This window comes from Garra rufa, chromosome 17, assembly GCF_049309525.1.
Source record: "Garra rufa chromosome 17, GarRuf1.0, whole genome shotgun sequence".
Taxonomy (NCBI): Eukaryota; Metazoa; Chordata; class Actinopteri; order Cypriniformes; family Cyprinidae; genus Garra; species Garra rufa.
In genome coordinates this window covers 14,480,930-14,508,180 of record NC_133377.1, presented here as the reverse complement: position 1 = coordinate 14,508,180, position 27,251 = coordinate 14,480,930, and the positions used below count along the sequence as shown (strand labels likewise).

General features: G+C 37.2%; 1 protein-coding gene across 1 annotated transcript; it reads left to right on the top strand.

The window, feature by feature from the left end:
* Positions 1–21,977, top strand: lrp12 (low density lipoprotein receptor-related protein 12). The gene is made up of 7 exons (XM_073822247.1): positions 1–918; positions 4,154–4,210; positions 8,432–8,567; positions 12,957–13,159; positions 16,053–17,154; positions 17,259–17,391; positions 19,739–21,977. The coding sequence occupies exons 1-7, from the start codon at positions 852–854 to the stop codon at positions 20,672–20,674; spliced, it is 2,634 nt and encodes an 877-aa protein (XP_073678348.1). The 5' UTR covers positions 1–851; the 3' UTR covers positions 20,675–21,977.
* Positions 21,978–27,251: the final 5,274 nt, after the last annotated feature.

The following is a 27,251-nucleotide window of genomic DNA, read 5'->3' as shown; positions in this document are numbered from 1 at the left end:
TTGTGGTGGTAAATACCCGGCTGTAACAACACACACAACCGATTGGAAAGGCCAAAATTTGGCGTGTGGATTACAGTCAGTGCCGCAGACGATCATGCTATTGATCACCCCTGATGCCTACTTTTAATTTCTCTATTTGACTCGGACAGATTTCAGTTCGTGTCATCATGCTGTAGATCAGCGAGTGGCTATATTCGTCTGGATTAGGGCTGTTTAACACCTTCAAACTCTTGGAATTAGCGCTTTCACGTCGGATCATCGATAGATTAGTGTTGATCTCGTCCCAAGCTTTTAAGGACACTGTTTGTGTGTGTTTTACAGGAGCTCGCCAGCTAACAACAAAAGCGCTAGCGCAGCCGGCTAACGTTAGTCAAACACTGGTGCCTTGAGCCATTTGTATTTTGAAATCTATCCGTGATGGACGTCGGAAAGGATTTAGCTGCTTTACTAATTAGATAAATGTGCATTTGGGCTCGGATGTTCATTAAATGACCCGATGGGTTTGATATGAGTAACGTTAGAGTAGATTAGATTAGCGGTGTAGGTTGACATTAGCGTTAGCGTGTTAGCATTAGCGACTCCTTTGTTGAGAAGACTGATTGTGGTTGGGGCCACTTTGCGTTTTATTAAGGGAAATTTCGTTTTAATTGTCATTTTTAAAATTATTCGTTGTTTTATTGTTCACAAGACGCTCGTTTGACTGCAACCTCAGTGTTTTATTAAGATAGGAGTAGGAAAGCGAAAGGAAATGTTGAACAGCTGTCTCTGGTAATACTCGTCTATAGAAACAAACACAGATATTGTGTATAAATAACGCTACAGAGTAGCATATTTTATCGTTTAAAGCTATTATGGCCTACACGTCGAGTTTAAACCAAAACTGTTTGCTATGGACACATCTACTCTTCATTTTCATGGGTAAGACACTTTATGCACTATTCAAGATATGCAATTTCTTTGTGTAACGTTGCAGTTATGATAAAATAGCGTGAAATTTAGTGTTTCTTCCATGCTAAATAATGACTACTAGACTAGTAATATTTGTAGTGTTGCTGCTGTGGGAAAACAGTGTGCTGGAATTCATTCATATACATTGTGGTTTCTCTAATGGTTAAATTGGGGTTGGTTTGATTTTGCCATAGAAGCCTATAAACTGACTTTAAACATGTACAAGGAATGAAATAACATGGCCTGTGTGTTTGAGATCAGATCCGGGTGAATGAAGGGAACAAAGACTTCTATTGTCTGTCTATCTATCTGTGTGATTGAATCCCATCAGCTTGACTGACAAACAAAACAAATTAATCCTTTGCCCTTTCATTCTCGCATTTCTTTCCCCTCCACCTTTCTTTGTTCGACCTGATAGGGGTTTTCAATTGTAAATGTTTTGGGGAATTCTGTTTTTTATTTTGTATTATTTTTTTTTTTTTTCCCTTTCACTTTTGATTTTAGTTTGGAAAATTCCCTCTCTCTAACTGTCCATCATATAATCTGCTGCAGAACAACAATAAGGATGTTTTTCTTCTCTTTTGACTGGAAATGTTACTGAATGACAGCTATAAATGCACATTTACTGGAAAACAATAGCACACTTTCTTTCTTGGATTGTTTGTCTTGTTTCCAGCCAAAATGTCTAAAAATACCTAAATCAAGAAGGATTTTCTAGATGAGTAAAAAATGATTGTCTTGTTTTCAGAAAAAACAAGTCAAAATTAAGTGTGTTTTTGCTTGAAACAATCAAAATAATCTGCCAATGGGGTAAGGAAAATAATCTTGTTTTCTGTTTGAAATACCAGATTATTTTGCTTGTTGTAAGCAAAAACTCACTTAATTTTGACTTTTTTTTTTCTGAAAACAAGACATTTTTTACTTCTTTTTGATTTAAGAATTTTTAGATATTTTGGCTGGAAACAAGACAAAAAAATCTAAGTAAGAAAAGCTTTTTTTTTGCCCTGCATACAGTGATTTGATCATGCATTCTCATTCTAACTGCTTCCAGCTTTTTTTTTTTTTTGAAAAAAACATGTTATCCAGCTGGATAACATAACCTTAGTCACATTTGAATCAGCAGAATTCACAACAAAAATATTAAAATGGAGATAATACAGAAAGTGCATAATCAGCAAACTTAAAATGCAACATCAAGCAAGCAGCTGTGTTGCACTGATCCCAGGTCATTTTATAACATTAATAATAATAATAATTTTTAAGCCCAAGGTTACTTTACAAAACCAGGTTAAAAGAATAAAGACGACATGGCAAACATTTATAGTACAATATACTACCAGTCAAAAATTTGTAACAGTAAGATTTTAAATGTTTTTTAAGAAGTCACTAAGCCTGCATTTATTTGATCCAAAGTACAGTAAAATATTTTTATTATTTTAAAATAATGCATTTTAAAATGTAATTTATTCCTGTGATTTCAAATCATAATTTTTAGCATCATTACTCTATTCACGTAATCCTTCAGAAATCATTCGAATAATATTCTGATTTGCTGCTTAAAAAACATTATTCTTATTATTTTGTTGAAAACAGCAGAGTATATTTTTTTTAAGGTTTCTTTGATGACTAGAAAGTTCAGAAGAACAGCGTTTATCTGAAGTAGGAAACGTTTGTAACATTATAAAAGTCTTTTTAATCACTTTTGATCAATTTAAAGCATCCATGCTACAAAAGTGTTTATTTCTATAATTTCTTTCCCCCAAAAAATTGCACTGGCTCCACGCTTTTGAATGATATAGTGTATAATGTTACAAAAACTTTTTATTTCAAACATCTTTAGAAAAACATTTTAAAATCTGACTGTTCAAAAACTTTTGACAGACCAAGAACAGAAGAGTAATACAGAGAGGTCACTTTACAAAAGAAAAATCTGTGTAAAATGTGATAACTTACTACTTTTTTTTTTTATTGCATGTGAAGTATCGTAAAAAACCAATGCATCTGTTCCAGTTGTCAAATCTGTTGCTGCTCCCATTACAACCGACCTATTGATATAGGCAAGCTGAAATATCCACCGTATCCATCAGTTGTTGTACATTTGTTGTGTGCAATGGCCAGGTTTGCATGCTTGTGTTTGCATGTGGGCCGTTTTCCCTTTGCTGTGCTCCCATCGTACAGTCAGCTGCTGTAAGCAAACCAACATAAGTGAGGGAAACCCCAACAGATGATCAGCAAGCCCAAACAATGCACACCCTTCAGGGCTAACATTGAGGTTTTCTGTGGTTGTGCATACAGAAAGGTAATATATTGTGAATATTATGCCTTGCCTAGAGTATACTGCAGAAATAGAAGAATAGCATGCCATTGGAACACAGTCAGAGATTTAATCGCTAACCCTTCAGTTCTTTTAGGTCGTGTTATGTGGCTATTAGACGGTTGCTTCTGATTAGTTTGTATTGATGTTGGATTTTGGCTGAAGTTCACATACCAGAACAAAGCCAAAAATACTAAGCAGACATTACTAATTTACTATAGGTATTGCCCCAGTCAGTATCTCTCGAAATTGAATGATAGTGAAGTTACTCCCTTTAGACTTCACTTTTAAAATTTGTAATTTATATGAAAATAAAAATGTAATTTGTTAGCGTGTTAAGACTAAGCCAGGTTTTTAATCCCACTTGATTGACTGTGAATGCATTTCAAGTTTTTCGACCATTATCTTTTAAGTTTAGCAGTTGTAACTTGGCTTTGATCAGTCAGAAGTCAAAATATTAGCCGTGGGTTATGCAGGCCTAATGTTCATGGCTTGATCTCTCACATATATAATATATGGCAATCATCTTTGGTTATGCCATTGGCTTCATTATGATTTTGAAGTGAAGCATTGTGTCTTCTGAATTGTCGTGGGTGTTTGAACCAAATTTCGCAACAATGTGGGAAGCATTCTGGGTCAGTCTGTCACACAAATGCGCTATTTTAATATCGGTTTGATAATGACTTCACATTGTTCCTTCTTGCGTCCCACTGTGGATGAAATTTCAACCCTTGGTTTTCAAAGCCCTGCTGCACACCAGATTACATTTAAAGGATCAGCTCTTAGGCCCCCTTTAGGTTTTCATCTGCAGTTTTGACCATATTGCTTTCTGCAGCACAGCAGTGTCATATGCATCTTATTTAGTGAGAATATATTTTTCTGTTTTTACAGGAAATGCAGTTTCGTCGCAGCACAGCGAGAACGTGTATGTATCAGGCATATCAAATGGTAAGTCCTGACTTCAGGTCTTCAGGTTTGGTGTACACACCTAAGTTTCATATCTTTAGAGCAAAATAAAGTCTATGTGTGAATGAGTGTTAACCAAAGCTCCTCAGTAGTTTCATAAGTACTCCAACACAGCGTGTAGGGAGCTGTATGTGCTTCTGCAGATCAAAGGAATGTGAGGCTTATAAAGGCACATGATATTTAGCCCAGATTAGTCTGCACAAGTTACCTCTTGCCTAAGTAACTTAACTGAAAGGTTACTTGCTACTCTTTCATCCACCCCATTTCGTTAGAAGGCTTGATGTATTTCAAGCCTTCTAACGAAAGCCTTCTAGCATCGTTTTTGAGGTGGAGTTCTGGAACTTACTAGATTGGATTACGTTTCAAATATATGATAATTGACTATTTTAGTGCTCATATGTCTGATCTATAAGCATTTTAAAACACTGTTTCCAATTCTAGAGATAAAAGCTGAATGAACATGTAGGCACCAAAATAAGATATTAAAGATGCCTTTAAGATGCCTCATTTTGACAAGTCTAATACACAAGATTTGTACAGGGTGCTTAAAGGGTGCTTACTTTTTGAAATTTAAGGCTTGGGAAACCTTTAAAGGTCCCATATTGTACACATTTCTGGAGGTTTATTTTAGTTGTTGATGTCCTTAAGAATATATATTTGCGGTATAAGTGCCAAAAATCCATCTCAATATATTTTTACAGCTCCTTTTTTAGGAGCTCTGTCAAAAACGGGTCGATTTTGGCCCATCTAATTAATATTCATGAGCCTCTCTTCTGATTGGCCTGTTGTTTTCTGAGTGACGCACAGCCAGGCCAATCACAGGTAACTACGGTCATGTATGCTTTAGCCGAACCCAGAGCCATGGAGAGAGCCTAGCCTGCTGATACTCAACAGGATATTTCAGAACGATCGTTAATGTTTTTTCTTTTTCAAACACCGAATGCAGTAAGCTACATAACTGTTGCTTTAGTAAAGCCCCTTTCACAATGCGCGCTGATTCTGGAAAATTACGGGAACGAGCGCTGTGTGAACAAAAGCCAGAGCCATAAAGGCAGTGTTGTAGTGATGATGCACGTTATCATGCGACTCTTCACGATGAAAAAATACGTGCAAAGTGGAATGAAGCGGCGATCAGACAGAGCCAGCTCCTCACTATCAGCGCTGAAGCACAGTTTGTTCAGGTTAGTTTAAGTTTAGTGAAATGTACGCGTCGCATTACATCTCACATCCAAACGTCACATGTCTTTATGGGTTGTGTGTAAAGCACGCACACATTCCGGAAAACAACTGTGAATGAACCAAATCAAACAACTCCGGAACAAATCATGGGACACATTATCCGTGTATTTACCGGAATCGCTGTGTGAAAGAGGCTGAAGTTGACGTGCCTCTGGTCTCTTATATTCACGTTGTTCTGAAGCCTATGCAATGATGTAGTTTCGACATCTATAGACTGAACAGGGTTTTCTCGACTTGTTTTCATGTTGTTGTTGCTTAGCAATGTTATGGACACGATATTGTCTGGGTTTGACAAAAGGAGGGTGGGACGGTGGTTGGTGCTCGGGGTGGTGACTGAAGGCGGTGACTGAGTAGATCGGACGTCACATCGTTACGGAAGTCACAGTGGCTCGTGAAAATGAACAGCTACTTCAAGCAGGCTGTGTGCAGTTTACTGTGGATTGACTGCTTTGAAACTCCTATGGTAGTTACATAGCCCCTAGACCTCAGTTATCATGAAAAATTTTTTTGGAAATTTTGATTTTGACAATATGGGACCTTTAAAAATGGCAGTATTCCTAAAGAGGTACTTGAAAAGTGCTTGAATTATTGAAAGACAATATATCTTTGAAATTGAATTAATTTTGTCTATATGCACATCTTTTCATCTAAAATTCATGCAATTCAAAAAACATCACACCTTTTTAGCTTATTTCAGTTAATGTCAGAAAACAATCGAGCTAAGCAAGTAGTAGTACTGACAGTCATGTAAACTTGGTTGAAGATGTGAAAAAAGGAACAAATCAATTGAGTCGTTTACACTGGAAACCGCTACGATTGATTCAAACTCGTGACTTACATCATTGCAAGAGGTGGAAAAACCAGAACAAATTAAAACAGCCATTCCCTTTTGAATTTCAACATCGCTTGTAACAATTTAAAAAAGCACGTAGTGATGGGTGAAAGGAGTTTTTCAAAACTATGAATCAGTTGCGTCGCAAAACGATTCGCTGTTTCGAAGCGCTCCAATCAAATCTTTTTTTTTTTTTTCTTAAATGGTAGAAAAAATGTCAAACCATTAAGGCAGTACAGTTATTAAAAACAAAACAGAAAAAAGAAAGTATACACATACAAATCCCTTAAAATTAACTGTGGTTTTACTGTAGTGAAAGTGTATTATACTTTGTAATATTTTAGTATTAATACTTTATTTTTGTCGTGGAAAAATGTGTTTATTTCAGTAATTCAATTTAAATTGTGAAACTTGTGTATTAAATAAATTCAGTGCACACAGACTGAAGTAGTTTAAGTCTTTGGTTCTTTTAATTGTGATGATTTGGCTCACATTTAACGAACCCACCAATTCACTCTCAACAAATTAGAATATGGTGACATGCCAATCAGCTAATCAACTCAAAACACCTGCAAAGGTTTCCTGAGCCTTAAAAATGGTCTCTCAGTTTGGTTCACTAGGCTACACAATCATGGAGAAGACTACTGATCTGACAGCTGTCCAGAAGACAATCATTGACACCCTTCACAAGGAGGGTAAGCCACAAACACTCATTGCCAAAGAAGCTGGCTGTTCACAGAGTGCTGTATCCAAGCATGTTAACAGAATGTTGAGTGGAAGAAAAAGATGCACGACCGACCGAGAGAACTGCAGCCTTGAGAGGCTTGTCAAGCAAAATCGATTCAAGAATTTGGGTGAACTTCACAAGGAATGGACTGAGGCTGGGGTCGAGGCATCAAGAGCCACCACACACAGATGTGTCAAGGAATTTGGCTACAGTTGTCATATTCCTCTTGTTAAGCCACTCTGACAACGTCAGAAGCGTCTTACCTGGGCTAAGGAGAAGAAGAAATGGACTGTTGCCCAGTGGCCCAAAGTCCTCTTTTTAGATGAGAGCAAGTTTTGTATTTCATTTGGAAACCAAGGTCCTAGAGTCTGGAGGAAGGGTGGAGAAGCTCATAGCCCAAGTTGCTTGAAGTCCAGTGTTAAGTTTCCACAGTCTGTGATGATTTGGGGTGCAATGTCATCTGCTGGTGTTGGTCCACTGTGTTTTTTTGAAAACCAAAGTCACTGCGCCAGTTTACCAAGACATTTTAGAGCACTTCATGCTTCCTTCTGCTGGCCAGCTTTTTAAAGATGCCGATTTCATTTTCCAGCAGGATTTGGCACCTGCCCACACTGCCAAAAGCACCTAAAGTTGGTTGAATGACCATGGTGTTGGTGTGCTTGACTTGCCAGCAAACTCACCAGACCTGAACCCATATAGAGAATCTATGGGTCATTATCAAGAAGTGAGAAACAAGAGACCAAAAAATGCAGATGAGCTGAAGACCACTGTCAAAGAAACCTGGGCTTCCATTCCACCTCAGTAGTGCCACAGACTGATCACCTCCATGCCACACTGAATTGAGGCAGTAATTAAAGCAAAAGGAGCCCCTACCAAGTATTGAGTACATATACAGTACTTTCCAGAAGGCTAACAATTCCCTAAAAGTTTTTTTATTGGTCTTATGAAGTATTCTAATTTGTTGAGATTGAGTGAATTGGTGGATTTTTGTTAAATGTGAGCCAAATCATCACAAATAAAAGAACCAAAGACTTAAATTCAGTGAACACAGACTGAAGTAGTTTATTTAATACACAAGTTTCACAATTTGAGTTGAATTACTGAAATAAATGGACTTTTCCACTACTTTGTAATTTAAGATGCACCTGTATATTTTATTTATCTTTTTCTCTTTTTTTTTTATAATTTGAAAAAGTAGACATAAGTAAAGTCTAGAATGCATTTCAACATGCTTTTGAATAAAAACATTTTATCACTACTAAAACGGACTAAAATTAAGCTAACTAAAATTAACTTTTAACCAGAATATTTGTTATTTTTATACTTATTTTTTTTTATTATTATCTTAGTGGGTTGAAATATGCATGCAGTATCCTAATATTTAAGTTTTTGTGATCTTGTCCAGCCTGTGGAGATGTAGCGGAGCAGATAAGGGCATCTAGTGGAGTGATAACCAGCCCTGGCTGGCCCTTTGAATACCCTTCTCGCATCAACTGCAGCTGGAACATCAGGGCCAACCCTGGAGAGATCATCACCATCAGGTAATACCTCACCACAATACTGCAATATTTACTATTCCACTGATGCAGTCAAGAGCTGATCTAGAATAAAGATGTTCTTCACAGATTGCCTAAATTACAGGCTTAGCTGCAGTCATACTCACTAAAATTCCTGTGGTGCCAGAGTCTGGTTCTCTCTACTAATGCAAGCTAACTTTGTTTTCATAGCAACAGCTCTTGCTAAAACAGTCTGCATCTTTAGACACAGATGCAAAACTTTGGGGATCTATTTGTTTGTCATTTCTTTACAACAGGGATCTTGAAGGCAGTGCGGTGTCTCTTTATTTATCAAGGGATTTGGATTGTATTTTGAGTTCTGTCTTGGGTTAAAAGAATAATGTTATGGGTTTTTAAGTTACTGCCACCTCAAAATCCTTTTGAAACATTTCTTTATTTCTATTTTTGTTCTGCATCTGCTTTATTCTTGCGCTGCCCGTTTTCCTCAACCAGAGTGTTTGTTTGCGTCTTTATCCGAGAATGGTGTCCATGGTTACTGGCACAGAAATAGACCAAATGGGTCTTTTTTTCCGCAGGATGTGATTTTTGTGGTAAACACGGCTACTCACTAAGTTTCTTAATTGGTACTTTTTAATAACAATACACACAATTCAAGTCTTGATCTATTGATGTTTGAGGCATGTGATGCAATCATGTCTAATTTGATCTTGATGACTCTGATGCTGTTTTCATACTGTTACACACAAACCCTATGGAAGCCCGTTTCCGCTACGGAATAAAAAAATTAAAAAAGCTTATTGCAACTTCTCATACTTTTTTTTTCTCAGAATTGTGAGAGATAAACTCAGAATTGCAAGTTATAAAGTCATAATTCTCTTTTTCTCCTCAGAACTGGACTTTATAACTTGCAATTGTGAGTTTATATCTCACAATTCTGAGAAGAAAAGTGTGATAAGATATAAACTTGCAAAAGTAGCAATTGTAAGGAAAAAAAGTCTGATCTGCAAGTTTGTCTTGCAATTCTGACTTGCAGTTCTTGCAGTTGTGAGTTTATATCCTACAATTCAGATTTTTCTTAGAATTTCATCATTTCAACTCCCAATTCTGACTCTTTTTTTCTCAGAATTGCGAGATACAAAGTCGCAATTGTGCGAAAAAATCAGAATTGCAAGTTTGTCTTATCACTTTTTTTTTTCTCAGAATTGTGAGATATAAAATCACAATTGAAAGTTATAAAGTCCAGTTCTGAGTAAAACAAGATATTCTGACTATATCTTCCAATTCTGACTTTATTTCTCACAATTGTGAGTTTATATCTGGCAATTCTGACTTTCTGCTTAAAATTGCATCATATAAACTCCCAATTCGGACTTTTTTTTTAATTGCATCATATAAATTCCCAATTCGGACTTTTTCCTTGACATTGTGCAGGGATGTGATTTTTCCGGATTAATCCGGAATTCCGGATTTTTCGACCTGAAAATGTGACCTATGTCACGTATTTGCGATGGCGAATGGCGGATGACGAAGTATGATTCCGGACCGCAAGATGCATCCATGCGGACCGTGAAAGCTTTTGACATAATAATAATAAAAAAAATGCCGAACGCTATTTCTAATAAATACATTTATATCAAGCACACTAGGGTCAGCGTTTGGGTGCAATCTTCCGTGCAGTGAGGAGAGAAAAGATCGGCAGACAGATGTAGCTTTCAGTGAGTGAAAAACGTTGATGGAAAATGCATTATTTTGGGGTTACGTCGCAAAATATTGAAAATATATATTTTTATGCTGTATTTTTATACATATTTATATTTTAAACCACGACGGTGAGCCAATGGATATCACACAAGCAACGTGAAAACTGCATATGTTAAAGTGAAAGTAAAAACAGCGCTTTCAGCATCTAATGTGCACATTCTCTAAGAGACAATGATAGACGAATATACTTCATATGCTGATATTAATTTACTTCCCTAATATTTCTCTTCTGCAAAATAAAAAGAAACGTATTTTGTGTAGGCTAAGGGTTTTTGAAAGTCAGTTCTTGAAATAAAGCTCTTCATATTTATTGATGACTGTAGTGTTATTAGGGGTTAAGAAAGACTAATTATTTCAGGTGGTCTTAAATGTGGGGACTAAAAGGCAAGAATTGCGATGGAACTTTATAAGGTTATCCATTGAATAAATATGAACGCTGCGCGTTTCAAAGTCAGCTGCGGCGCTGCTTTGTGTATCATTCTGATAGCGCCTCCTGCTGGAAGAGAATGGTCTGACATTTTTAATCAGCTCGTACGTCTGCTGTTGTCAAAAAGACCAATGTAAACAAATCAGTCCATGGTTTTAAGCACCAAACACGTAGAGTTGTAAATGTTATCTGATGGATCGACAAGATCATGTGTTATACAAATTTAAACAATTAAGGCAATAAAATATATGTTAATTAATATAATACTTGATTGACAATAATTGTTTAAATTAATATAAGAATTGATACTTTTGACTCTTGAAGGCTGGAATGTGAATTTTATAATTTAAGAAATCTTTTTTGTTTTGGGAAATCTGTATCTCAATTGTAAATCATGCTTTTTACAGTCATTTTAATAATTTATTTATTTATTAATTAAATTTTGTTTAGGTCTTTAAAAAAAGTATTTAAATGTGTAGAATTTAAGATTAAATATGCTGCAGATACCCTGGTCTCGCGAAAAAAAAAAAAGTATATATTTTTAGTATATTTTCCTGCTTTTTTGTCCTTAGCCAATCACATGCCTGATTGTGAGATACAAAGTCGCAATTGTGAGAAAGTCAGATCTGCAAATTTATCTTGCAATTCTGACTCTATCTCGCAATTGTGAGTTTATATCCCACAATTCTGACTTTTTCTTAGAATTTCATCATTTCAACTCCCAATTCTGACTTTTTTTCTCAGAATTGTGAGATACAAAGTTGCAATTGCGAGGAAAAAGCAGGGCTGCAAGTTTATATCTTGCAATTCTGACTTGATTTCTCACAATTGTAAGTTTATGTCCCGCAATTCTGACTTTATATCTAGCAATTCAGACTTTATAACTCGCAATTGTGAGTTTATATCTCATAGTTCTGAGAAAAAAGTGTGATAACATATAAACTTGCAATTCTGACTTTTTTTTTCATGCAAGTGCGACTTTGTATCTCACAATTCTGACTTTCTCGCAATTGTGAGATTATATTCTGCAATTCTGACTTTTTCCTTAGAATTGCATCATATAAACTTTCAATTCTGACTTTATTTCTCACAATTGTGAGTTTATATCTGGCAATTCAGATTTTTCTTAGAATTGCATCATATAAACTCCCAATTCTGACTTTTTTCTCAGAATTGTGAGATACAAAGTCGCAATTGTGAGGAAAAAAGTCAGATCTGCACATTTATATCTGTTGAGAGCAATTGAGAGTTTATAACCTGCAATTCTGACTTTATATCTTGCAATTCTGACTTTATTTCTTTCAGTTGTGAGTTTATATCTCGCAATTCAGATTTTTCTTAGAATTGCATCATATAAACTCCCAATTCTGACTTTTTTCTCAGAATTGTGAGATATAAAATCACAATTGCAAGTTATAAAGTCCAGTTCTGAGAAAAAAAGAGAGAATTCTGACTCAGAATTGTGAGATACAAAGTCGCAATTGTGCGAAAAATCAGAATTGCAAGTTTGTCTTATCACTTTTTTTTTTCTCAGAATTGTGAGATATAAAATCACAATTGAAAGTTATAAAGTCCAGTTCTGAGTAAAACAAGATATTCTGACTATATCTTCCAATTCTGACTTTATTTCTCACAATTGTGAGTTTATATCTGGCAATTCTGACTTTCTGCTTAAAATTGCATCATATAAACTCCCAATTCGGACTTTTTTTTAATTGCATCATATAAACTCCCAATTCGGACTTTTTCCTTCAGATCTGCAAATTTATCTTGCAATTCTGACTCTATCTCGCAATTGTGAGTTTATATCCCACAATTCTGACTTTTTCTTAGAATTGCATCATATAAACTTTCAATTCTGACTTTTTCTTAGAATTGCATCATATAAACTTTCAATTCTGACTTTTTCTTAGAATTGCATCATATAAACTTTCAATTCTGACTTTTTTTTTCTCAGAATTGTGAGATACAAAGTCGCAATTGCGAGAAAAAGTCAGATCTGCAAGTTTATATCTTGCAATTGTGAGTTTATCTCACAGTTCTGAAAAGAAAAGTCAGAATTGCGAGTTTATATGATGCAATTCTAAAAAAAAAAAAAAAAAAGTCAGAATTGTGAAATAAAAAGTTGCAATTGCCTTTTTTTTTTCTTTCTCTTTTTTTCCATTCAGTGTGGTGGAAATGGGCTGCCATACAAACCCTGTACTTAAAATCGCTTGTACTTTTAGTTTTCAGGAATTTGAAATTCAGAGCTCGCACCGATGTGGTTTGGACTGGATCTCCATTGGAACCTACAAGAACCTGGATGGGTACCGGGCCTGTGGTTCGTCTATTCCAGCCCCATACATCTCCTCTCAGGATCACGTGTGGATCAAGTTCCACTCTGATGACAGCATGACTGGAAAAGGCTTTAGGCTCTCTTACATAACAGGTAGGCCTGCTATTTATATCCCTTTAGATACAGCTGTATCAGAGAGGATGCACTAACATAGATGTCTCACACTGCCATGTGACACTCGTAAATTCTCACACTCTCCTTGTATTTGATTTCTGGAAAACGACCTGCTTTTCAAGAACGCTTTAAAGGGATAGTTCACCTAAAAGTGAAAACTCTTTTATTTACTCGCCCTTGTGTCGTTTTAAGCCTGTGAGACTTTTGTTCATCTTCAGAACACAAATTAAGATAAGATTTTGATGAATTCTGAGAGCTTTCTGACCCTGCATAGACAGCAAAGCAAATTAAACGTTCAAGACCCCGAATGGTAGTAAGGAAATTGTCAAAATAGTAGAAAGTCTTACATTTATACAGTTATAGCTTTAAATTTTGCATGCACTGCAAAAAGTAAAATTGTTGTCAGTATTTTTTTTGTTTGCCAGTACAAATATCTAAATCAAGATGCATTTACTTGAGATGCAAATTAAACATATGTGACCCTGGACCACAAAACTAGTCATAAGGGTCAGATTTTTGAAGTTGAGATTTATAAATAGTCTGAAAGCTGGATAAATAAGCTTTCCATTGATATGTATTTGTTAGGATAGGACAATATTTGGTCAAGGCACAACTATTTTGGAAATCTGCAATCTGAGGGTGCAACATATTGAGAAAAATGCCTTTAAAGTTGTTCAAATGAAGTTCTTAGCAATGCAAATTACTAAACAAAAATTGAGTTCTGATATATTTACGGTATGAAATTTACTAAATATCTTCATGGAACATGGTCTTAATATCCTAACCATTTTTTGGCATTAAAGAAAAATCTATAATTTTGACCCATACAATGTATTGTTGGCTATTTCTACAAATATACCCGTGCTACTTAAAGGAGTACTCCGGTGTGATTTTGACCTAAAGTGTATTGAATCATGATACCGAGTGTGAACGTACCTTGCATATCTCATCTCGTCTTGTCCACTGCAGTCCGAAATCTGGGGTCAGTTAGCCGATGCTCACAACAGGTTGTCAATGAGAGTGAATCGGGCATCGAAGTAGCCATGTAAATAAATCACTGTTTTACGCCATTTACGAGGCACAAAGTAGCTCCACACTTCATTGGTAGACTTCCAAGGGCCCTGACATTTAAAACCAGACATTGAGAACTCAGAAAAAGCACCGGTAGTTTATTTACATGAAGATTTATACAGACATTTTCCACCAGAAACAGACCGGTCGCCGCCATCTTGAATTTAGTCACGATAAGTCGAGTGTCGAGCACCAAGGAACTTATCAGGTTATCAAATTATCAGGTTGTAGTTTCCTTCGTGCTCGACACTCGACTTATCGTGACTAAATTCAAGATGGCGGCGACCATCTGAGTTCTCAATGTCTGGTTTTAAATGTCAGGGCCCTTGGAAGTCTACCAATGAAGTGTGGAGCTACTTTGTGCCTCGTAAATGGCGTAAAACAGTGATTTATTTACATGGCTTCTCCGATGCCCGATTCACTCTCATTGACAACCTGTTGTTAGCAACGGCTAACTGACCCCAGATTTCGGACTGCAGGACACAAACCGAGATGATATATGCAAGGTACGTTCACACTCGGTATCATGATTCAATACACTTTAGGTCAAAATCACACCGGAGTTCTCCTTTAAGGCAGGTTTTGTGGTCCAGGGTAACATGTAAAGTCTTGTTTTCTGAGAAATTTAACACAATTTGCATTAAGCTTATTTTTCTGTGCCCAGTGGGAGATATTTGACCATTTTCACTTAATTTCATGATACATTTCTCAGAAGATGAGAAGGTGCTTTGAAGTGCTGCTAATACAACTCATGGCATTCTCCTTGGTTGTTTACATTTAGACAGCATATTGTTCCCTTAAAATGTTCTTTATTAGGTCTTAAAACAGTCTTAAATTTACCTTCATAAAACTTAGAGAAACCTTTCCAATTCTTCCAAAAGCTCATTCATCAAACATTACTGCTTGCTAGGGATGCACCGAATGTTCGGCAACCAAATTTATTTGGCCGAAATTAGCAAATAAAGCTCTTTCTGTGTTCGGCCGAATAAGCGAAAAGGCCAAATAAATTATACTGAACAATGACGTGACGTGATCAAACAGAGGTGCGCACTAATGCAGCAAACATGTGGGCAGTGTGGAAGCATTTAAAACTGTCAGAGAAAGACGCAAAAATCATTACAAGCACAGACAGTGAGAGACTGTTTAGTATCGCATCGCATGTCTTCCATGAGAAGAGAAAGGGCTGGTTGTTGCTGGTTACTGTATGATGACTGAAATCACCAAAATCGCCTTAAATCATTAGTTAATAAACTACAGAATGTCATGTTGTCTTATACATGCACAAATTGTATGTATTCTGACAGCGCTGCACAAGCTCCTTAGCCACGGTTCAAAATCCAAAGCGCAAGGAAACTTGCGCTGAATCTGCGTGATGAGAATCATTCATAAATCTGCTGCTGTTAGCGAAAAGTAGTACAAAATAAGTCAATATTCAAAAATGATAGTATTGTAATTTTACTGTTGTTCTGTAAAATAAAATAAAAAAGTAAAAAAAAAAAAAAATAATAATAATCATTACAACAGCTCTATTAATACATTTATTATAACATTCTCCTTTGCTCAGCAAGGATGCATTTATTTGCACATTAAAAATGCATGCCTGATTCAAGAAGGGAGTCTTAAAATAGCCAAAGAATATTATTTTACTAACTTATTAATTTTAAGTTAAATTGTGCTTTGTTGGTTGGCTATAATGTCTACTAGAATGTTAATGTTAAGTGTTCATATATATATATATTTTTTTATGTAATTGAATTCAGTAACTGCTCACAACTGCCTAATATCTGTGTGTAATTTGCAGGGAAATCTGAAGAAGCCAGCTGCAAGCCTGACCAATTCCACTGCGCTAATGGAAAGTGTATCCCAGAGTCATGGAAGTGCAACACCATGGATGAATGTGGCGATAACTCGGACGAGGAGCTGTGTGTACAGCCTAACCCCTCAGCTTTCTTCTCCTTCCAGCCTTGCGCCTTCAACCAGTTCCCTTGCCTCTCGCGCTACACCCGTGTTTACACCTGCCTGCCGGAGTCGCTCAAATGCGACGGCAGCATTGACTGTCAGGACTTGGGTGACGAAATCGACTGTGACGTACCTACCTGTGGCGAATGGCTGCACAATTTCTACGGTACTTTCAGCTCGCCCAACTATCCTGACTTCTATCCGCCCGGAAGTAACTGCACCTGGCTGATCGACACTGGTGACCATCGTAAAGTTATCCTGCGCTTTATGGACTTCAAGCTGGATGGGACAGGCTATGGCGATTATGTTAAAGTCTACGATGGATTAGAGGAAAACCCTAGGCGTCTGTTGCGAGTGTTGACGGCGTTCGAGACTCGAGCTCCTGTAGCGGTGGTGTCATCTTCAGGACAGCTTCGGATACACTTTTACGCTGACAAAATCAATGCAGCTCGAGGGTTTAACGTTACGTATCAAGTGGACGGGTTCTGCCTGCCGTGGGAAATCCCGTGCGGCGGGAACTGGGGTTGCTACACTGAACAACAGCGATGTGACGGCTACTGGCACTGTCCCAATGGCAGGGACGAGCTCAATTGCAGCAACTGCCAGGAAGACGAGTTCCCATGCTCGCGAAACGGTGCCTGCTACCCACGCTCTGACCGGTGCAACTACCAGAACCGCTGCCCGAACGGCTCTGATGAGAAGAACTGCTTTTTCTGCCAACCTGGAAACTTTCACTGCAAGAACAACCGCTGTGTTTTTGAAAGCTGGGTGTGTGACGCGCAAGACGACTGCGGGGATGGCAGCGACGAGGAGAGCTGCCCGGTAATCGTACCCACAAGAGTCATCACTGCCGCTGTAATTGGGAGTCTGATCTGCGGCCTGCTGCTGGTCATTGCTTTGGGCTGCACATGCAAGCTTTACTCGCTCAGGATGTTTGAGCGCAGGTACGTGAAGCCACTTGCTGCGTAGATAGCCAGAATAGAGCCAAAATAGAAATGTTGTGACTACTCTTATCAACTAATAACTAATGCATTGGTTGTTCTTCCAGGTCATTTGAGACTCAGCTGTCTAGAGTGGAAGCCGAGTTACTGAGAAGAGAAGCTCCTCCATCGTATGGGCAGCTCATTGCTCAAGGACTGATTCCTCCCGTGGAAGATTTTCCTGTTTGCTCTGGAAACCAGGTAAGAAGAAAACACAATTATGTAGGTCCCTATGATTTTTAGGATGTGGAAAACATGGACTGAGTCACAGAATCTAGTCATAAAAATGGAGTTTACTGTATAACGCAAAATGCGAAAGATTTTGAATGAATAAACCTACAGTAGGTAAGAACACTTAAATCAAAACGCGATATGGACTAGTGTGTGCAAAGGTTTGTACAAAGTGCTTGAAGTACTTAAATTTGACTGAAATAGGAAAACCCTTGAAAAAGCAATATTTCTGAAGAGGTACTTGATAAGTGCTTGAACTATTGAAAGGCAATGTTTCTGTGAAATAAATGTTTAATTTTGTCAGTAATTGCAAATCTTTTCATGCAAAATTCAGGTAATTTCAAAAAGCAACTTTTTTTGCTCGTTTCAAAGTCCAAAAACTATTGAGCTAAGCAAGTGGTACTACTCGCTGTGTTAAGTAAACATGGCTGAGGATGCGAAGAGAGGAATAGATGAACCTTATGCTGGAACCGCTCCAATTGATTCAAACTCATGAGTTCAAACATTCATTTCATTATTTACTTACTTAAAGGTCTTCACAGCAACTTAAACAAATTGGTGTAACATGTAGAAATTGTGACAGAAATATATTACAATTGTAATGAGTGTACTACAAATAAAATTATTATTAAAGCATTATTTATCAGAATTTATTTACCAGAAAAATGTAAATGCACAACACCATATATATATATATATATATATATATATTAGGGGTGGGCATAGATTAATTTTTTTAATCTAGATTAAATCTTGGAATTAATCTAGATTAAAATGGCTAATTTGAATTCTGCTGAAGGCATTCAGAATATGTGTGCTACCCAAATAATGACTAAAAGTAAGTCTTCGAGAACGGGCCAGGTGGCGCATTAGATCAGGCGCTCATCTCCTGTTTCCAAAATGCATCACAAACTGCTTGACAATTGCATTTACAACATAATTACCTATACAAACTTGTGTAACCAAGTACTTCTGCGCAAAAGGCTCCACGACGTGCGCGTTGCCGTTAAATACACAGACGCACACCGGCATGGATTTCTCCGTGCTTCGATTAAACTGCGTTTCTTTTAGAAGCGTCAATTCAGTTCTTGCATATAGTTTAATGTCTTTATTTCGGGATTATCAAAGTAAATTATAACTCAAACTTGAGATTTTACTGGGGCACAGCAGATTTTCATTGGGACACGTGCCCCAGTAAAAAGGGTCTAACAACGCACCTGCCCTGAAGCGGCTTCATAACTTCATGTCTGCACGTCTCGTTTGATGTGGTAATTTCACAGAAGTTGAAGACTCGTTCTCGCCCCCTACAGTGCAATTCGTATAGGTATAAGTCATCCGCGCTAAAATATCAAGGTGAAAGTCATCATATCTTGCGTAGTTTAGACCCAGCTCCCAACCCAACTTTGAGAATAGATTAACGGCGATATTTTTTTTTTATCGCCCGATAAGAGTCTCACGTTAACGCAGCACGTTAACGCCGATAACGGCCCACCACTTATATATATATACATTCATTTAGAAATACTGTGTTGTGTATTTACATTTTTCTGGTAAATAAATTCTGATAAATAGTTTTTCTGATAAATGTTGCTTTAATAATAATTTTATTAGTAGTGTGTGTGTATATATATTAATTATTTAGAATGCCATTTAAAATGGAATGCAGGAAATAAAAAAATTATACCAGATTTTGGTAAAAAATTAAATTGGAGTGGAAAAGAAAAAACAAATTTAGTTTTAGGGCCTAAAAATTACATTTTTGTTCAACTTTTAATAAATTGCTGTTAAATTGTATAAGTTTCATGGTTTCTATTTGACATGCTTTTTGATTAATATTTTTAATGTAACCATGGAAACATAGTCTGAAAAGAATTCAAACAGAATTAAAAAATAAAATAAAACAGAATTTAAGATAAAATAGGGCCCTATAAAAGCTTGAGCTCTTTGTTGCTTTTAGTGTTTTTATCAGCTAGGGGGAAAAAATATTGTTCGTCTGTGTCGCGATAGTTGTGTGGATTTTACTGTTCTAATTAGAATTAGAAATAGTTAATGTGATTTAATTAATACGATTTTAAATATTGAGTGTTTTTTCTTTTTTGTTCATGTCACTAACTCACCACTAACCAATATTAAAATTTTTGATGTATTGGCTAAATGAATAATAATTTGCCAACTTTCTCTACAGTAGGCTTAGTAATCTTACACCAAGATGCTCTCTGATTGACCTTCGATTGTTCCCAGACGGTATAAAGCATGATGGCTGACCTGCACATTACGAATGACCTTAGATAACACTTCCTGTTGTTGTTTCTTTCAGACATCCGTTTTAGAAAACCTACGACTGGCAGTTCGCTCTCAGCTGGGGTTCACCTCAATCCGACTCCCCACCACAGGCCGGCACGGCAACATCTGGAGACGCCTGTTCAACTTCACACGCTCGCGGCGCTCCGGTTCTCTCGCGCTGGTGTCCGCCGACACCGAAGAGGGTCCCGACGGCAGCGCCTCGGCACGTGAACCGGAGAGGCTCGGCTCTCACCGCGGACTCCTGCCCTTGGACTCCGACGATACGGACACTGAGAGCGAGCAGCATCCTCGCAGAGATGTCCCCGGAGCCGTCGGAGGCCTGATGGCACCACTGCCACAGAAAACTCCCCCAGCGACAGCCGTGGAAGCCATCGTCTCGGTCTCTGCCAGCTCAGCTCCGCTGGTCAGCCGGGAGAGCAGCATCTCTGAGAGCATCTCAGAAGGTTCTGGAGTAACTGGATCCTCGTGTGCTACTACTACTACTACTACGTCTACTACTTCAAGGAGCCCCTTCAGCAGCGCTCTAAGCCGGGTCACTCGTAGCCTACGCTGGATTCGGTTCTCTCTAGGGCGCTCCGGAGATGGAAGCTCAAACAGCATTGGCCAGAATCACAGCCCTCTCCGTCAACTGGAGCAAGGAAGCGCGGGTTGCACTGGTGTTGGCATTAGAGGCGATGATGAGGACGACGTCGAACTCCTCATTCCCGTCTCAGACGCCGGCTCCCTGGACAGTGATGAGAGCTCCAGGCCACTTCTGGAACAAGGTCTGGAGCAAGCCTTCGGGCCCCACCTGACCCCCACTGCTGTCTCTCTCAGAGGCCGGCTGGTGGGTAGAGACGGCCCTTGCGAACACTGTGGAATTGTCCATACGGCGCGGATCCCGGACGCTTGTCTGGAGGCGACGGCGAAAACAGAAACTAGCGATGACGAGTCGCTCCTGCTCTGTTAAGACTCGGAGGAACTCGGTACATGACCCATATGACTCTAAAAAGCCCCTGCTCACAGCTTGCCATTTCTGTTATCGCCCCCTAGTGGAGCGGAGGTTGAATGTCTTTAGACACGTGTCCTCTTCAGAGCTTCAGAAATCAGGTACTTTTAAAAGTCACACACGAGAGTACGAGAGCTCCCCGATCCCGCTGTCCCTTCCACTGTGCAATATTAGCATTCGTTGAGATGTTTACCAGGTCAAAGTCTATTTTTCTGAAGAGTCGAATTCAGCTCACAGAGTGGAAAGTGAGCCGCTCTGCAGTTGTCCATTTGGGAAAGCAGCACAAACAGACGCGTCTATCCTGGACAGTGTGGGACAACAAGAAAGACTCAAGAGAGATTTGTTACCTAACCTTTAATTTATTTGTACTTTTGATGTCAGACATTACTTTATTGCTTTATTAAAGGAACGGTCGACCCAAAAACGAAACGTCTACTCGCCCTCGTGTTGTTCCAGGTGAACAGGAACTGTCAAGCATTAAAAAATGCTAAAGCTCCACAAAGGTGTTATGTGGTTCATATTGAAAATCTTCACCTTCACAGTCGTTCTCAAATCCTTCATGCACATATGGTATATTACGGTACGTTGTTCGATTTGGGATTTGTAGATGTTTTCAACGATTAACAATAGTCGAACAGGCTTGTTTTGGGGTTGATTGCTTTGTAGTTTCACTGTATGGAAAAGAGCAGCTTGGACATTCTGCAAAGTAGCTCAGTTTGTTTAGGGGTAAAAAAAAATACTTCTAAATCAAAGTAATTTTGTATTTCATACAAACACACGTTTGGAACTGAGTAAATGACTGCATTTTCATTTTGGGTGAATTTATTCTGCTTGCGAGTTTGCATCCCTGCTGCAGGTTATGAGCGAGGGACGTTTATTTATAATTATAACAGATTATAATCTGAGAGGGAGCTATTTTTCAAAGGATGTTGCATTGTATAACAGCCACTTTTGTTTGTTGTATTTATTTTTTGTTTTGTTACCGTTAACCTTTTGGTAACCTTACTGTTTTGGTACTGAGAATTCTTGTGTGAGTGTGTATATTTATTACTGGTTTTCATTTCGATAGCGTTTACTTGAAAAGCATGTCCAGGTGTCTTGTGCTTGCCTTTTTTTTTTTTTTTTTTTTTCCATTTCATGATGCGGTGTTAATATATATCTATATAATTATATACAAACACACACATACACAGACATGCAAAGATATAAATATATATATATAAAGATAAAAAGAAAATGTTTACTGCTCTAAGAGAATAAAAGTGTTCACCCCACTTGTGTTGGACTCTTTGTCTATGTTCTAAAATGATCAAAAGCGGTCACTTGATTTTAGTTTCTGGGAAAAAAAAAGCAGCTTTAGCTTTCTAAAAGTCATCTGGGGACTGGAGAAAAGAAACCACAGGAGTGTCTCCTGATTGCTTTTAGACGCTGAAACAAGTACAGAAAAAAAAACATGTTGGACTTCAAGCCAACACCAGCTTAATTTTCTCCAAAACAGTTGAGGTTTTCTATCAAATTAAATCAAACTGATTTGAACCCTGTAACCCTAACAATATCTGGATAAAATGACAACACAGCACTTTCTGATGAATCTTAAAGATTTTGAAATGCTTTTAGCGCCACACACTGGACATTTCTCCTGAGAAATGCAGCAATTTTTTTTCCATGAAGTATTTTGCATTTTACAAAAAACATCTTTAGCCACTTTATATGAGACCTGAGATATGGTACGTATCATCAGCATACTTATAGATGCATTTATTGTAATTTCCATAGCCTTCGGTTTGCTGCTTATTTTGAGATGTAGAGGTAGAATGACATTTTTTTTTTAAATGCTCTTTAGTATATGTGACCCTGGATCACAAAATCAGTCATATGGGATATGGGTAATTTTTTTTAACTGAAATATGAAATTTATACTTCATCTGAAAGCGTTCCTGGTTTGTTAAAACAACTAGGTACAACTATTTGAAAAACTGAGGGTGCAAAATGTAAAAAATATGCAAATCGCATTTAAATTTGTCCAAATGTAGTTCTTAGCAATGCATATTCCTACTAATCAAAAATCAACACAGCACTTTCTGATGCATCTTAAACATTTTATAATGCTTTTAGCGCCACACACTGGACATTTTTCCTGAGAACTACAGCTATTTTTATACATAAAGATTTCGCATTTTACAAAAACCTATCCATAGACATTTTATTCTTATGAGACCAGAGATATGGTATGTATCATTAGCATACATATAAGATGCATTTATTGCATGTAGAATGGCATTTTTCCCCATCAAAAATTAAAATGCCCTTTAGTATATGTGACCCTGGACCACAAAATCAGTCATATGGGTTCTTTTTCTTTTTCTTTTTCTTTTTTTAACTGAAATTTGAAATTTATACGTCATCTGAAAGCTTTCCTGGTTTGTTAGTGTTAGTGAATAAACCAACATTAGTCAACAAGTCAGAAAATTGAACTAGAACTGTTAAACATCTAATTCTGTCAAATTAAATCAAACTGATTTGAATCTTGTAACCCTAACAATATCTGAATTTTGAAAAGACAAAATTAAAATGACAACACAGCACTTTCTGATTCCTCTTAAACATTTTGTAATGCTTTTAGCGCCACATAGTGGACATTTCACTTGAGGACAGCAGCTATTTTTTTTTCCATGAAGTATTTCGCATTTTACAAAAACGTATCTATGGCCACTTTATTATTATGAGACCAGAGATATGGTACGTATCATCAGCATACATCTAAATGCATTTATTGTCATTTCCATAGCCTTCGGTTTGCTGTTTATTTGAAGGAGATGTAGAAGATGTAGACTGGCGTTTTTCCCCATCAAAATAAAATTAAAATACCCTTTAGTATATGTGACCCTGGATCACAAAATCAGTCATATGGGATATGGGTATTTTTTTTTTTAACTGAAATATGAAATTTATACTTCATCTGAAAGCGTTCCTGGTTTGTTAAAACAACTAGGTACAACTATTTGAAAAACTGAGGGTGCAAAATGTAAAAAATATGCAAATCGCATTTAAATTTGTCCAAATGTAGTTCTTAGCAATGCATATTCCTACTAATCAAAAATCAACACAGCACTTTCTGATGCATCTTAAACATTTTATAATGCTTTTAGCGCCACACACTGGACATTTTTCCTGAGAACTACAGCTATTTTTATACATAAAGATTTCGCATTTTACAAAAACCTATCCATAGACATTTTATTCTTATGAGACCAGAGATATGGTATGTATCATTAGCATACATATAAGATGCATTTATTGCATGTAGAATGGCATTTTTCCCCATCAAAAATTAAAATGCCCTTTAGTATATGTGACCCTGGACCACAAAATCAGTCATATGGGTTCTTTTTCTTTTTCTTTTTTTTTTAACTGAAATTTGACATTTATACGTCATCTGAAAGCTTTCCTGGTTTGTTAGTGTTAGTGAATAAACCAACATTAGTCAACAAGTCAGAAAATTGAACTAGAACTGTTAAACATCTAATTCTGTCAAATTAAATCAAACTGATTTGAATCTTGTAACCCTAACAATATCTGAATTTTGAAAAGACAAAATTAAAATGACAGCACAGCACTTTCTGATTCCTCTTAAACATTTTGTAATGCTTTTAGCGCCACATAGTGGACATTTCACATGAGGACAGCAGCTATTTTTTTTTTCCATTTTACAAAAACGTATCTATGGCCACTTTATTATTATGAGACCAGAGATATGGTACGTATCATCAGCATACATCTAAATGCATTTATTGTCATTTCCATAGCCTTCGGTTTGCTGTTTATTTGAAGGAGATGTAGAAGATGTAGACTGGCGTTTTTCCCCATCAAAATAAAATTAAAATACCCTTTAGTATATGTGACCCTGGACCACAAAACCAATCTCATGGGTCATTTTTTTTTTAACTGAAATTTGTACATCATCCGAAAGCTTTCCTGGTTTGTTAAGGCAACTAGATACAACTATTTGAAAATCTGAGGGTGCAAAAAGTAAAAATATCGAGAAAATCGCCTTTAAAGGATAACTATTGCCAAAAAGCAACCTGGGCTGTTTTTTTTTTTTTTTTTTTTTTTTTTACTGTAAACGAGACAAACATATCTAAAAGTAGGCTATAATTACGACAAACGAGCCGTTTTTGAGATTGACCGTGATTTCGTTTTGTGGTCAGTGGCCGGCGAATGGGAGTACTAGGGGCATAACTTTGAGCGCATCAAAATCGATATTTTTACAACACTAAGAAGGCTCGACACACCATGAAACTTTGCTCGAAGTATCGCCTGGGTCTCTACACATGAACTCCAGCATTGAGAACATTGTTTGTGTACACAGAGTTTACTAAAAAGAAAAGTTTTGAACAACTCATTTTCACTGTTTGAGTTTCCGCTCGCGGCCGTCTTGCCAGTTAAGACGTGTCGATCTCCGAATGCGAGGAGAGTAAAGATGGATAGCTCCTAAAGCATATTTCCATATAAATGCACGGCTAATTTGTTGTTTTGTCGCAAGTGAAAAACAATATTAAACTTCTAGTTGTAAAAAGAGCCTCATATAAGCCTAATATTTCATCCTATGGAGTCCATTCATTCGCATTAGGAGATCGACACCTCTTGACTGGCAAGATGGCTGCCAGCGGAAACCCAAACAGTGAAAGTGAGTTGTTCAAAACCTTTTCTTTTTAGTAAACTCTGTGTACATCTACATTTACTTAATATTCCAGTGATTTTTGGCATAAAAGAAAAATCAATCATTTTGACCCATACAATGTATTGTTGGCTATTGCTACAAATATACCTGTGCTACTTAAAATGGGTTTTGTGGTCCAGGGTCACAAAGAAGGAAATTACCAATAGATTAATTAGACAGATTAGTGAATTATCCAGCATTAGTCAGTAAGTCAGAAAAGTGGATGCAGACATTAAATATGAATTGATCTGAAAGTAAAAAAAAAAAACATTTAATTTCATGTTGTGTGGTAAACTCTGCACAACGGTGGCTCTTCAAGAACAGGGTTTGACTGTCCGAGATCACACGTTACAGGCTCTTGATCCTGTCCAGAATCAAGTTCGGATTCTGTAAATGTTTCTTCAGCCATCAGCATGAAGTAGTGTCTTCTGAGAAGAAGCAGGGCTCTTTCCACACACCTGAGGGGATTCTATGTGGACAGTGTGTCTTTCACTCAAGAGCCTTGTGATCTTTCACGGCAGGATCACACAATTGCATCTCTGCCAAAGTGCAAAGAGCCAAGTGCTACTTGAAGAACGCTGCAGTCCTTCCTGATATCTGTCCACAACCTCCGTCTCCTTAGTGGACGAGTGTGTCTCCATCCTCGGCCACCAGGGCCTGTATTCACAAAACATCTTATCTTACCACTAAGAGTTCTCCTAAATAGCAGTAAAAGTTTTTAGCTGAGAGTTTTCTCTTAAAACCTATTCCCAAAGCTGCTGAGAAATACTTTTACTAAGGAACAGAGAGAGTCGGGCGGTGTCTAACAAAATATTCATACTTATATAAACTAAATCAGTCCTAAATTGCTATCTCATAAACGTATTCAGGATTATTCAACAAATATTTTTCTGAGTTTGCAGAATATTTTAAGTAAAGTAATGAAATTTAGCACGTCACATATAATGACAGTTGGATATGTGATGATTGTACTGATTTTTTCCAAAGTACATATGTGGTAAAAAATGGAAATACAGTGATATGGGCAGATATAAGATTGTGTTATGTGAATGCAGTTCTGGACCATGCTGTATCAATCCTTGACAGAAAAAAATGTATATCAGTTTTGGTTGGTTGAGCAAATTCAGCAGATTATAAATGAATGACAATGTAATCATTGAAAAATATGAAACAATGGCTGGCCAAAATTGTTGGTACCCTTTGGTCAATAAAAGAAAAACTCTCAATGGTCACAGAAATAACTTTAATCTGACAAAAGTAATAATAAATAAAAATTCTATAAATGTTAACCAATGAAAGTCAGACATTGCTTTTCAACCATGCTTTAACGGAATTATTAAAAAATAAAAAATAAACTCATGAAACAGGCCTAGACAAAAATGATGGTACCCCTAACTTAATATTTTGTTGCACAACTTTTTGAGGCAATCACTGCAATCAAATGATTCCTGTAACTGTCAATGAGACTTCTGCACCTCTCAGCAAGTATTTTGGCCCACTCCTCATGAGCAAACTGCTCCAGTTGTTTCCGCTTTGAAGGGTGCCTTTTCCAGACTGGATGTTTCAGCTCCTTCCAAAGATGGGATAGGATTGAGGTCAGGGCTCATAGAAGGGCACTTTAGAATAGTCCAATGTTTTCCTCTTAGCCATTCTTGGGTGTTTTTAGCTGTGTGTTTTGGGTCATTGAGGTTTCATTATACCCTGCACAGATTCAAGACACCCTGTGCCAGATGCAGCAAAGCAGCCCCAGAACATAACACAGCCTCCTCCATGTTTCACAGTAGGGACAGTGTTCTTTTCTTGATATGCTTCATTTTT

Coding starts and splice junctions, on each gene's coding strand:
- lrp12 (XM_073822247.1), top strand. CDS start 852: ATGGCCTACACGTCGAGTTTAAACCAAAACTGTTTGCTATGGACACAT. Junction 8,568..12,956: donor GGAGAGATCATCACCATCAG/GTAATACCTCAC, acceptor TTGTACTTTTAG/TTTTCAGGAATTTGAAATTC. Junction 13,160..16,052: donor TAGGCTCTCTTACATAACAG/GTAGGCCTGCTA, acceptor TGTAATTTGCAG/GGAAATCTGAAGAAGCCAGC.